Below are 13244 nucleotides of genomic sequence, written 5' to 3' on the forward strand. Positions count from 1 at the left end.
AGTGATAGAACTTGCTTGGTCTGACATTTCTTCTTTTCAGATGGATGTTCGGATTCGGACAGTCACCTTCAATGTCGCGGATGAAAACCCACCATCCGACGTTCCAGCGGCACTGTTCGGAAAGAATTCTGAAGAAGATTCTCCAGATATTTTCATTCTAGCCATGCAAGAAGTCAATTTAGGTACATGAAATCATTTGAAACAAAACGAAACTCTTTTAGGACTGCAAGTTGGAGCTCTTTTATTTTGGGATACTTGGACTGAAGCGATGTCCGAGCATCTGACGAAAAAGGGTTACTACAGAATTGAAAGCATACGAATGCAGGTACATTAATCATATGATTACTGAGTTCAAATCGGTTCTACTGTAGGGGATTGTTTTATCAGTCTTCGGTAAGCGAAGCCTGTTGCCTCAATTTCGCGATGTCCGGTGCGACTGGATCGGGACAGGCCAACTTGGATTCTGGGGAAACAAGGGAGCAGTTGCAATCCGATTGAAACTATTCGGAAAGACATTCGCTCTAATTAACTCGCACTTGCCTCACGGGACCGAGAAGAGCCAGTACAACCAGCGGCTTGTGTCGATTGAAAAGATTTTTAATCTAATCAAGTTCGCAGATTTGGCAGTTTCGATATTTGATCATGAGTAAATGAAATCATAGAAGAGAGTGATTTCTAAAGCCTTTTTAGTGTTGTCTTGTTTCAAGGAGACCTGAACTTCAGGATATCAAGTATCTCACGTGACCAGGTTCTCCAGCATTTGGAATGTAAGTAGAATCGACAAACGACATGTTCGTTTAATATTCCCCTTCAGCGAAAGAAAAAGATAAGTGTCTGAAAGAAGACGAGCTAAATAATCTGCTGGAGTCGCATCCAATAATCGCCAAGTTCACCGAAAATGATATTGTCTTCAATCCAACTTATAAATACGACAAGCAAAGTCGTAACTACGATTCTTCAGCGAAAAAAAGGAAGCCAGCGTGGACGGATCGCATTCTGTACAAATCGAATGGAATCAGATGCCATTCTTATGATGAGATCTACGAAGTGCTCGTTTCAGATCATCGGCCAGTCTACGCAGATTTTTCTGTAAAAGTAAGGCCTCTCTTCAGCGCTCGAATCAATTTTCTTTCCATTAGATTTCTTCAAGAGATGTTCCACCACTTGCTACTATTACTGGGAAGTTCGATCCAGCAGAAAACGACGATTTACGAATTCAAGTGTCGATAAATAAATCAGCTTTTGTCAAAAACCAAGATTGGATCGGAATCTATCGCCCTCACTTTAAGGATTATCGGTAAGCTCTCTCAGTCTTACCTCTTCTCTGAAAAATTTGCAGTGATTGGGTCACATTCCAATGGACTGCTTTTGGAAAAGAGTCCGAAAACAGCTCAAGCGAAAAGATCGACTTGGAGATCTCCGTCTCCGACATTCTGGTTGGTGGACAATTCATCGCCGGCTACTTTTCTTCCGTCAACCAAAATCTTGTTGCTCTATCCGAGCCCTTCCACGTGACGTCAAGGAACCCCGGGCCGACAATATCAAATGCACAGCAAAACTGAACAGCACAAAAATCTTGAGAATATTTTGTAAATAAACTCTCACTGCGCATCGTTATTACTACTTTACCTCAAACAAAATGCATGACCGTTTTGATACCTGAAAAACAAGACAAAAAAATTAATAGTTCAACAAATACAATTCCAAGCTTTGGATTATGACCAGGTCGTCGGCAAAAGTCATGTTTCTGTGTTCAAAATTAAAAAAAAAGTTTTCCCTTCTTTACCATTCCGAGGCCTGATCAAAATCCGCCAAACGGTACTCAAGAATTTTCAACGCACAAAATAACTCGTTATATTCTATTGTCGTCCCCAAATCAAGCCAAATCCAACACATTTTCTGGGATTGAAATTTGCCCCAATTTGCTTCAAAAAATCTCTCTTTCTGAAAATCTCTTCCTTGATTTCTCGTTTCTAATTTTTTCCGATTGTTCCTATTTATTTCGCGAATTATTCAATGACTCGTAATAACTTTAATAATTCTGCTAATTCTGACATTCTTGATCTTGATTTTTGTCATTGAGAATTTGAAAAAATGCCGATTAGCGAACGAGGTCGGGAAAAATTGCAGTCATCGCCGGATCCTTCGTCTTCCGATAAAAAGAAGCGAGGGAGCATCTTTAGGAGGGCCAGTCTTTCGCGAAAGGTACGGTTACCGAAGAGACCTTTCAATATTAATCCGAATCGACAATTGTGAATGCAAAGCGGCCCATCAATAGATAATTTAGAAAAATAAAGAAGATGTCTCTAAGCGGGCGAAGAGTAGAGAGCGAAATCTTGTCGCTGACGCTGTTGATATGTGCCCCCAAACACCAGAGGATAACAAGGTAGCCCTCACAGTTAATAGATCCAGAGAGATAAAGCAAACCACTTTAGAAGAAGTCATCATCTCTTCCCCGAGAAACTAAGTCAAACTTCATGCGTGACAGAAAGTCGAAACGCGAATCGGGTCGGAGAAAAACGCTCGACCTTGACTCCAAATCCGAATCCATCAAATTCACTTCCTTGAAAGAGTCTGTCGCGCGCTCAAGCTGCGAAAAACTAGCGCTGCCAGAGATTGTTGGGGCGACGATAAAAGAGATCGAGAAACGCGGATTGAGCGAAAAAGAAATTTACCGAGTTCCAGCGCCAAAGGTTGATGTCATGAGCATTATCAAGTCGTATGGAGAAATGGACATTGTCGACTTGACAAAGACAGACATTCACATCGTCGCGGCGTCTCTAAAAAGTAATATCGCAGATTTCTTGATTTTGCCTTTTACATTCTTTTAGTCTTCGTTGGCAAACTGTCTGGAAATCTGCTCGATTGCATGCATGACCAGATCGAAGAATTGGCGAAAGAACCAGATACTTTCGTCGAAAAAACAAAGATACTCATCGAATCGAAAATCTTCCCTCCTGTAAGACAACCTGAAATGGCTAAGAGATTCATTTGTTTTTTTTATTAGGAAAACTACAATATCTGCTCGTGGCTTTTCACTCATTTGAACAATGTCGTACAGGTATTTTGAAAAGATTAAGGGCTTACGGAGAGTGACAGTTATTTTAGTCATCGCAAAACTCGCAGTCTATCGAAAGTCTCAGTCCGATTTGGGTGCCGAATTTGAAGATCTCGAAGGCTCTTTTTCAAAGCATGGTGAACTTTGCCCCAGGTCTTTTCGGAAAGGTCGATCTTGATCCGGGAAGAGCGATTATCCGCTGGAAAGACTCTTCAACAAACCTCGCCATTCCAGAGGGTAGGAAACCGCTCATTTAACGACGTTAAACATTTTCAGACGTGACGCTGGAGTGGCTGAAAGAAGAGACCGATTGCCAGGAGAAAATTCTTTCCAAACTGCACTCCCTTGAAAACCCGGACTCGCATTCGGAAGAGCGAATGTGGGAAGTCCAGAGGATAAAGACCGCTCTCAAGAGGAAGCAGAAGCACATGAAGAAAGAGAAGGAGGAGAAAGAAGCCGAAGAAATGAAGTTCTTGCTTTTGGAGGAGAAAAAAGCCCTCATCGCGCAAGAAGAGCTGATCAAGTGGGTCCCAATAAGATTCTCTTAAAACAAATATTTTAGGATGCAAAATCATCTTCGCCGAAAACTTGAGTACGAAAAGGCGAAACTGGATGTCCTCCGCGCCCAAGAACCGAACATCGAACAAGTGTCTCTCCAAGGCAGCGAGTCAGAAGACGAACTCGATCGGGAACAGCTTCGAGAACTCTGCGACGAGCTAGTGAGGGAAAACGAACGACTTGAGAAGGAAAATGAAAAGATCATCGAGAACATAAACGAGGAAAGACAACGGCTTGTTGAAGCAAACATTGCTTATCGAGTCAAGAACGAAATTCTCAACCAAGCTTGATGAAAAACATCTTCACAAACAACTCTCTGCCAAATGTCCATTCCTACCTTCACATAATACTTGTTTCCCATTAATTCCATATTCAAAATAATATGCAATAAAATCGCCTTCAGATAAAAATGGGAATATCTCAAAATCTAAAAAATCTGCGCAATCGCCGTCCAAAAGTGGCTGCAAGTCCCTTCCCTTCCAAACCATACTCAGCTACGAATAAAAAAGCTATCTTCGACAAAAGTAAGACATCAATAAAGTTTATTCAATGCTCAACTTTGGTGCAAGTTTTTTCGACAGTGATAGTGATTGGTTTGATGACAAGGTCCTTTTTACTCCTCCTTGATTTCTTCGGATTTCGCGATGCGCTGATTTCCGTCGCGGTTAGGCCTGGTAAATCGAGAACAGCGAGAATTTCATCTTTGCCGATTTTGTTCTTTTTGGCGAACTCTTCTTGGGAAATCTTACAGTAGCTTTCCTGCAGCTCGTTTTTGTACTTGACAGCAGGGGCGGACGGGTACTGCATGTTCGAGGCCCAAATAGCGGAGATTTCTTGGCCAGTTGGCAATGGCACTGGAACGGGATTGTATTCCGATTCCATTGACACCGTTCTCGAAGCAGAAGAAATCGCTTTCTTAGCGCCAGAGGAAATTGCTACTCGTTGACCAAAAATGGACACCTTTTCTGTTTTCTCGGGCTAGAATGTTTTTTGAACGTATATTTGTTTTTTATAACTTACCTCAAGTTCTTTTTCATTCTTGACATGAACATAAATTGTCCTCTCAGCGAAGGGCATCGGAATAGGTGGGGGTTTCGATTTTGGCGGTTGAAATATTTTCGTAAAGTGAGAGGATGCACTGGACATTGCAGACTCAGAAACATTTCCCGGGTCGTAAGAATCCATTCTCGACAGAGATTTGGACTGGACCGTATTCGGTCCGTACAAGCCATAGTTGGGAATCATGTTGCCTTTTTAGGTTAAAAATATTTTTTTCTCTAAAGTTCTCCGAAAATGTTAACCAATTCCTGTGTAACTGGCAAATGAATCCCTCGATGGATCGCGCGACAAAGTATACGCTCTTTGTGCATCGCCGATATTCGCAAAACTATGCCGGGCAAGTCCGACGTTAGAGTTTCGCTTCCATACTTTTCGATTGCCAATGTTGACCTTTTCATGGGCGAAATCAACAGATTTTTGAACGGGCTCTTTTTTATCCGGCAAAGATGATAGTGTCTCTGAGTGCGGCTCTCGAATTGTTTTTATGTTTGGCATCGACCTTATTTTTTCTTGAAAAAGATACGGTTGACGCTTCTTACTTGAACGTTTCTAAGTTGAATGGATCTCCCCCGTCGTCGGAGTCGTTAGAGTCTTCAATCCATTCGTCGTACGAGTAATCGCTGCAGGCGCTTCTAATTTCTACTTCAACAGCATAATCAGAAAGCTCGCTAGTAAAAGTTCCGGATTATTGAAATCTAGTTTACTATCAACTCACCTATCAGAGTTGAAATCGAAAGCGGATGTCGCTGAGCTCTCTCTTCTAGCGCCGAGATGACTTTTTCTGCTAGATTGAGATCGCTGTGAATTAGGCATGGATTTTTTACTCCCTCTCGAGCTTCGTGAAGATGTCGATTCTCTTGATAAGGTTTTTTCGCTGTTTTTCAAAAGAGATTTTTTCTGAGGTTCCGGTTTCTTTTCTGGCTCTTCTGGTTGATTCTCTGTTATTTTTTTATTCCGCTGTTGATCCACTTTTTGCTTGAATCGGTGGGAAATTAATTTTCGCAACGCGTCAGCAAGTGTTTCTTCAGTATCATCTGATTTCTTCTCTTGTGCGCTAGAATCTCCCTCGGGTGCTTTCTCATTTGCTGATTCCTCAATTTTGGATTCAGCACTTTGTTCATCATGTAAATCGGATGATTGTGGTGTTGAATTTGCATTTATATCGCTGTCGGATGATTTGTTCTCATTAGAGTCGGACTCATCATCATCATTTCGAGGTTTGCCATTTTCGCGAGGTGGGGGTTGAGGCGGAAGAAAGGGCATTTTGAGGTTTTATTATGAATTAATTCGAAGGAAATGCTTTTGGAGAATCTTGTTGTTGGAAAAACGTGTCATGTAGCGAATCGTTTACGTATTTTGATCAAAACAATTTTATAAAGCCTTATTGTTGCAATAAATTAACCACAATTAAACCTTTTCCTGCATTAATTTGGGTGCTGAAGAAACATTCATGACTCCGGAGCTTCGAAAGAATTTCTCTTCAATCGGCTTTTCCTCTTTGTTTTTCTCCGAATTTCCGAAATCTCCGCCAGCGGTGAAGTTAATCTCAAGTGATTCTAGCTCCGCGATTTTCGCGCTTTCCTCGGTACTACTTGCCATGGCTAATGTCTCGACGATTTTTGCTAGCTCTGCATAATAGACCTTTTGGTGCAACGCAGCACAGAGATTAGAACTCGTATTCTTCATTACTGCGGCCCGGGGCCATTTCACCGCAATTTCTGTGAGCATTATGTACTTGTAGCTGAGGGGGAACTTATGGAATTTCTGAGTTCCAGCCTTTGAAAAGTAAGATAAGCGCTGATAACGTGGCTTTCTAGCGCGCGAAAAAGAAACCAGCGAATGGGCCGCCTTGAGCGCAAAGGATCAGCGGGTACTCTACGCCGCCGAATTTGGATACACGAATTATGCGACCTACTTCGTTCATCTCAAACACAAACATGCCGCCGCGGTGGCCCTCCAAGCGCCACATTTGCTAGACAAACCTAAAATTGTAATTAAAAATCATCATTTACCAAAGCTGAAACCGATTTAAGATCTGGTCGAAGCTATTAGAAAGATCTCCTTGGGGAAGTTATTCAAGAAAGCGATTGATCTATTTTGTCCTGTCAACTGGATTTTGGATTGGTTTTTTCATCCTTTTAGCTAAATTTAGCCAGTACGACTGGCCACCGTATAATCTTCTTCCTGTTTTACTGCCGGTAGATATTTCATTTCCAACAGTTCATTATTCATTGAAATCATAGACGACTATGCGCCCCATCGACAGTCAAATCTTTAAATATTCCTACGACCCGTCCCTGTCAAAAATGACCCCTGTAGAAGTCGCGACAAAATATTGGCTTACGAAGGAGCTAGCAAATTTTGGAACTCACTTATCATGGGATTGCTCATATCATGGCTACCGAAGACCCTGGATGAATATTCAATTTTCCTGATTTGAACAACTGTTAAATAAACTGTCAAATAAACACGCTTATTTGGTTTTTTTTTGAAGAAGTTATCGGCGTGTTCAAAGATTTACTATAGTCAGAGATCACTTTGTAAACACGAACTGAGCTAATGTCAAGTAACTATGGAGACACTGAGAAATATACTTCTTTGCTGGAGGGCCGCCCAGCTTATTAGTCTTATGCTACCTGTAGTTCCCTTTTACATCAAGAAAGAGATAAGCCGGAGATCAAATGGAATCTAATTTAGATGAGGGCACTGGGATGGGCGAGACAGACAGTCGGAATCTGGAAGTTATCAGTTAGAAGGACTCATTATAAAACACTTGGGATTGACCAATCTGCGGATAAAAAAGGTTGGATTTCAAGACAACCGAAAATATAAAAAAGTTTAGAGATCAAGAAAGCGTATTTGCAAGCGGCAAAGGTGCATCATCCCGATGCAAATCCAGATGATCCAAAAGCGGCAGAAAAGTTTCAAAAATTCAAGCCGCGTACGAAATTCTTTCTGATGCGACAGCAAAATCAGAATATGACAATCAACTGAGGCCACAGTCTAGTGCAAGTGAATTTTACAGCGATGCTGGTTATAGTTACGATGAACCGTCATTTTCGAGTTCTGAGGAATGGGATCAGTTCGATCGCGACTTTGGATTCAGTGGGTTTAAATTCGCCAACGGAAGTTCTTCAGGCTCAAGACGAAGAGGGAACACAGGAGCTTATGATCCGTGGGAACAGTACGTTAAAAATCAACAAACAAGAAGCTTCTATCACGCTGCCATGGACGCAGGTCAGGGTTGGACATTTTTATAACCATAAAAGTGTGTTTTCATCAAAAATACCTTTGTCCATTCTCGAAAAGAATACGGCGATCCAAACACGAACCACGACCATTATTCTCAATATTTCAACGATGACGATATCTTCGACGATTTCTACTTTGAAGAATATCCGAATGAAAACTACCAGAGATATTCTTACAAGAACTTTGACCAGTGGGAGAACCAGCGTCAGAAGTACGAGTCAATCTTCAATCAAAAATATGGTTTCAATAAAAAGCGGAAGAGCTCGTCGAGAAAGAGCTTTGAAGATTTAGAAGACGAATATTTCCGGCAAAAGGAGAGATATTGGGAGACGAAAACGCATTCCGGCGACGATTACAGTAATAGAGACTGGCGAGGGCCGTATTATGAAGAGTTTGACAATGAACGCTATGGGTTTTATGATCAAGTTCAATACGAAGAATGGGAAGAGTGGATCAAGACGCAGCCGCGTTTCAAAGAAAATCAAAAGAAGAAATCAAAGCCGAAGCAACGAAAAAAGCCGAAAGATAAATCTGGTGAGATATCTTTTATGTACAAAGGAAGGAGCTCAGTAGTTTGAGCAAATATTTATATTATGCATAATTTGAGTTCTTGCGAGTAAAAAACTCAAATGTGATTTCAACTCTGAGAAATATTTCAGAAAGTTTGAAAAACGCGCAGCGGGTTCACGCCGAGCTGGACGAATTCGGCCAGGCTAATATAGAAATGGATGGGAAACGGTTTAAAATTGCTGTTCAAAAAGGTATTCTGCGATTGTTGAAACTATTAATCGAGCAAGTGTAATTTAGACGGCTCCATTGTGATGGAAGACCTTGACAACTCAAACCCGTTCAAAGACAGTAAGAAGAAAAAGAAGAAAAGAAAGTAAATGTTACTTTGTCCTAATTTAACGACTCCATGGAAGGCTGTTTGAGATGCAAATTGAAATGATTCAGAATGTTGCTACGGGTCGCGAAGCACTGTATCGCAATCCAACGCTATAATTACTACAACTTCCTAAAGATACCTCAACAAGCGCCAAGCTCTCAAATAAACGCGGCTTATTTGGTAAGGAGAAAATCAAATTTAAAATTTCTCTTCCTTGATTCCAAAACTGAGAAAACTTATTGAAATTATCATTTCAGGCGCTCCATGAAAAATTAACCGAGGAAGAAGACTACCACTCTTTAGAAAAACTAGAGCGCGCCTTTGTCATTCTTAGCGACGAAGAGAAACGGAGTAAATATGATAAATTTTTGACAATCCAAGCGGCGAAGGGAATCCTACGCAGCTCCAGTGGCAAAGTAGACCCGGAAGAGGAGCGAACAAAGGAGATAATGAGAAAAAACTATCCTGACATTGAAGCGCGCTTCAGCCAAAAGCAGCAAAGAATTGAGAGAACCAGCGAAGCCAACACGGAAAGCACGAGAGTTACGCTCAAGGAATTCAAAGACAATCTGAAGAAAGGCGAAGAGGTGAAGCAAGAAGCGTTTCCTTTTATGCATTTGGTTGATACGAAAAATGCTCGAGTCCAAAATAGAAGGATGAAAGAGGGCGATTTGAAGGCTGACCTGAGAAAAGATTATAGAGACCTTTACTGCTCTTGAAACTAACAATTCTTTTTTAAAAGAACTAACAGTCATAAACGATAGAAAATCTCGCTCGAATTATTCAAATTTTAGAATGAGACCGAAATCACTCATTTCCGACTACAATCCGTTATTGGATCCAAATTTACAGGGCCATTTCGCAACGAAATCAAAGCAAAAGAGTCTTCGTAAAGCTGGACTCGTAAGCTCGTCTTCTTTATCAAGAAATTATGCTTATTCAGATAAAACGAAATGGGGAAATTGTATCTGAACGCGAGTACAAGCTCCGGGCACAACATAAGGAGACAAAAGAGCACATGAAAGAAATTTTGCAAGAGTCGATTGTTCGCAGAGGTAAGAGACTTTTCTTCTTAGCCCACTTCAGCCATTTTAGCAATCGAAATCGAGAGACAGAGACAAGTTGCCATCAGGGACGAAATGGAACGCGCGGCGAAGCAAGAAAGAGTGCGACAGCTGCGGCTAGAACGCTCGAGAACGGCGCCTCATATGATTTATCCAGGAGTTCCTCCTCAGAGCGCGCCGAGGGGGTCCGCTTCAAAGCGATCAAATACTTCGAAACAGTCCAGTCGGGCTGGTAGCGCAATTCAAAGGGTCAGTTTTAGGACTCTTATTTGATGATCAATGAATTTTAGGACCATCCAGAAGAAAGCGTAGATGAAAACGACCCGAGAAATTGGACTCGTGAACAACAAGTCAACTACGTTGCCCAGCGAAAGGTAAGCATTTTTTCTCGCCACAAAGCTAAATTCCCAAAAGATGAAAGAACTTGACCGACCTACGCTGAAAATGCTAAAACGCGAAGCTGAGCGATCCAAAGCTTTCGGCCCCGGACCAAGTCCCTATAATTTTGACAAAGCTGATGCCAATGCTTTATCTCCCCCTCCTCGTGTTCCGCGGCCCATTGACGAGGATTACTCCGTTCATGAATCTCAAGAATACGTCAGAATGAAGAAGAGTAGCAATCACAGACTTCATCGAGCACAGCCTGGAATGATTGTCAAAGTTCGGTAAGAAGTTATATCAACTCACATCGAAGATATTAAACTCAACCGTAGACAACAAAGTATGGTGGACGTTTCAATGAAATATCTCGGTCGACCGTCTGTTGGCGATACAGCTTTTCAAGAACGAGAAGATGTAGTCATCGAGCAACAACACTGTGGCGGTGAAAATATCAAAGTCTTTCATGGAAATCTCAGACGAGGAGAAAAGTTTAAGTTCATTTCTCGACGACATCGTGGATATCCTTTCAGGTTTTTATTCATAAATTAATTGATATCATAATTAAATGATAAAGTTTCGTGGTTTATGTTAACTCAATCCGAGTTGAACGAATTTCCTCGTGCTGTGAATATCGATACAAGAAAGGCTCGAAACTTGGTTGCGGAACTATTCGATTGTTGAGCGTCAAAGGGGCTGCTCCATGCTATTCGTGCAACATCAGAAACAACAATCCAAAGGTTTGATGCACGATCAAAATTTAAGAGTATTAATTCTCATCAAGGAAAAGCCTGATCCAGCACCAAGGCCAACCAGTCGACTTGATACTCCCGAAACAACCGTCAGCTCCAAGAAATCTGGCAAGCAATCAGCACCAAAGGGCAAAGGCAAACGAAAAGTTGTCAAAGACGAGGAATTCAACACCCGCGAAACTCCTGAAAATGAAGAGCCTCCCCCGCAAGAGCCTGAAGTCATGAAAGTCCACAGCAGCTCGAGCTCGTCAAGTTCGAGCTCAGAAAGCGAGGATGAAGCCGAGACCCAGGTATACACACTTTCGATGTGAATTTTCAACTTGAAAATTCTTGTGCTTTGAATCACGGCTTCAATCAAAATAAATATTTATATATGTGTTGATTTGCAATTTGTCACGTGTCAATTCGTAAAATTCAGAGTTGAATTTCGAATTTCAATCATCCAAATGCTTATCTTTTGGTAATTCATTTACGATCACCTTTATCGCTTATTTTTCACTGTAATTCGAAAGAGAGAGAGTCTATGATGCGCTTTAGAAATCGAACAAGTCAAGCTCATCCTCTGAAACGAATCCAACTGCGGTCGAAATTGAGCAAGAAAAGCCAGGATATCTGACAGCAGCTCAGGCTCCCCAAGACGACGTGAAATCAATTTCATCCCAGAGTGAAGCACCATCAATCAAGGATGAGCCAGAAAGCCGTCCAAGCACTGCATCAAGCTCTTCATCATCTTCCAGTTCGAGTTCGTCAAAAGTCAGCTCTCGAAAGAGCTCAGTGTCGAGTGTCGTAAGCGTTCAAACAGTGGAGGATACAAATGCTGATCCACCAAGCGCAAGTCCAACCAGTATCGCGAGCCAGAGCGCTCCGACACAAGAAGACATCGAAGCTAGTTACCAAGAGCAGGCTGCATCTGAGCATAGCGCTGATAGAAGTTCTAGCCAGGTGAATTCCCCCGAGAACTTTTCATTCCAAACAATGATTTTAGGCAACTCACTTGAGTGAGCAAACAAATGGAATGACCTCTCCATATGCAACCAACTTGGTGAACGATGTTATTTTAAAAAGTAAGTTCTTTCTTCTGCTTTGAGAGGAAAAACAGTGAATAACTTGGCAAAACTCCCACTCCCGTAGACATGATTTACAAACTCCCGTTGTATCCCTTTTCCTCCTCGAGTGTGTAATTCATGACTTTATAATTTCAGTACGCAAGGAAGATAACCTTGAGGGCACGCGATCGCCAACCTCGCCCTTGGCGGACGATTTGGTGGGTGCTGCGTTGACCACGGCGCAGCGCGAGGGCAGCAACAGGAAACATTCAGTTACCTCCGCGTCTGATATTACTCAAGTGACCCCGCGAGGTGAGATTATCGCCCTCAATTATCGCTCATTTACGACGAGCTTATTCTAGAACCTGAAAACTTCAGTTCATCTTCATCTGAGGATTCAACGAGCGACAGTTCAAGTTCTGATTCTGACACCGACTCTGAAAGAAATTAATTATCCTTGTCCATATTTATTTTCATGAATTTTTGCACAACTTTCCCCCTCTTGAAATCCCCCCAATGAGTTCCAACTAGACAATCATTCTTTAAATCCTTTAATATACATTCTCTTTCGAGAGAAAAGTATCTGTTAACACGCCTTAAATCCACCCCAGCTTTAGTTTTATCTACTTTCTCGGCATTTCAAACAGTTGGCTAGGTGCCAACAGCTGCACTAAGTTCATAATTGCCTTTGTCAAGTTTGAAATTTTTGTTCTTTTTCCCTTTTTTAAATTTTCAACGAGAGCCAGAAGTCACAGAGAATATTGCCTATGGCGGGCATAATAACTTTGATGAATGCGAAAGTGCCTCGCGCGCGACAAATAGCCCCAGGGGAGTGAGATGAAGGCCAAGGGAGCGTGCGACAGCTAGGTGAACTCCCATCCGTGCTGACATTATATATAGTAACGCCGTCGTGGCACTAAGTTTTCGCTAATTTGGGTCCCTTATTATCGCGGGGAGGAAAACAGAGATTTCAAATTTGACGAAGTTTTATTCCAAAAAACGGTGCAAGTGTATTTTTATATAAAATCGTATATTTGTATAAATGTTATTCTTCCTTGATTTTTCTATTTGATGCTATTTTTATAAACAACAAATAAATGAATATTTTTAATAAGTAAAATGCCAAAATTGAGTATTTATTCGCTTGAGAGAGCAGCGCAGATGGAAGGTCTTCAAAAATGATCGATCGAA

At 41.6% G+C, this 13244-nt stretch overlaps 5 protein-coding genes across 5 annotated transcripts; 4 read left to right on the forward strand and 1 right to left on the reverse strand.

The window, feature by feature from the left end:
- The first annotated feature begins 40 nt into the window (after positions 1–40).
- Positions 41–2048, forward strand: LOC145696163 (phosphatidylinositol 4,5-bisphosphate 5-phosphatase A-like). The gene is made up of 7 exons (XM_081773157.1): positions 41–182; positions 222–325; positions 372–646; positions 691–767; positions 815–1095; positions 1140–1297; positions 1340–2048. The coding sequence occupies exons 1-7, from the start codon at positions 41–43 to the stop codon at positions 1560–1562; spliced, it is 1260 nt and encodes a 419-aa protein (XP_081629283.1). The 3' UTR covers positions 1563–2048.
- A 24-nt stretch (positions 2049–2072) lies between these two features.
- On the forward strand, positions 2073–7213 carry LOC145696164 (ralA-binding protein 1-like). Its single transcript, XM_081773158.1, has 11 exons — positions 2073–2205; positions 2288–2386; positions 2436–2787; positions 2832–2959; positions 3008–3061; positions 3109–3295; positions 3335–3581; positions 3621–4140; positions 6493–6665; positions 6709–6873; positions 6919–7213. Exons 1-8 carry the CDS (start codon positions 2095–2097, stop codon positions 3904–3906), a joined length of 1464 nt encoding a protein of 487 aa, XP_081629284.1. The 5' UTR covers positions 2073–2094; the 3' UTR covers positions 3907–4140; positions 6493–6665; positions 6709–6873; positions 6919–7213.
- LOC145696166 (uncharacterized) lies at positions 4155–5930 on the reverse strand. The gene is made up of 4 exons (XM_081773160.1): positions 5391–5930; positions 5215–5343; positions 4637–5174; positions 4155–4594 (listed from the first exon to the last, which is right to left on the reverse strand). The coding sequence occupies exons 3-4, from the start codon at positions 4859–4861 to the stop codon at positions 4163–4165; spliced, it is 657 nt and encodes a 218-aa protein (XP_081629286.1). The 5' UTR covers positions 4862–5174; positions 5215–5343; positions 5391–5930; the 3' UTR covers positions 4155–4162.
- Positions 7214–7338: 125 nt separating the features above from the next.
- LOC145696165 (uncharacterized) lies at positions 7339–9162 on the forward strand. Its single transcript, XM_081773159.1, has 6 exons — positions 7339–7478; positions 7518–7912; positions 7985–8461; positions 8587–8688; positions 8735–8993; positions 9071–9162. Exons 2-5 carry the CDS (start codon positions 7903–7905, stop codon positions 8812–8814), a joined length of 669 nt encoding a protein of 222 aa, XP_081629285.1. The 5' UTR covers positions 7339–7478; positions 7518–7902; the 3' UTR covers positions 8815–8993; positions 9071–9162.
- Positions 9163–9608: 446 nt separating this feature from the next.
- On the forward strand, positions 9609–13173 carry LOC145700586 (glutamate-rich protein 3-like). The gene is made up of 12 exons (XM_081777881.1): positions 9609–9716; positions 9757–9868; positions 9909–10126; positions 10168–10251; positions 10292–10542; positions 10591–10788; positions 10833–10995; positions 11040–11297; positions 11545–11949; positions 11993–12071; positions 12210–12365; positions 12416–13173. The coding sequence occupies exons 1-12, from the start codon at positions 9609–9611 to the stop codon at positions 12502–12504; spliced, it is 2121 nt and encodes a 706-aa protein (XP_081634007.1). The 3' UTR covers positions 12505–13173.
- Positions 13174–13244: the final 71 nt, after the last annotated feature.

Source organism: Oikopleura dioica, chromosome 2 (assembly GCF_907165135.1).
Source record: "Oikopleura dioica chromosome 2, OKI2018_I68_1.0, whole genome shotgun sequence".
Classification (NCBI taxonomy): Eukaryota; Metazoa; Chordata; class Appendicularia; order Copelata; family Oikopleuridae; genus Oikopleura; species Oikopleura dioica.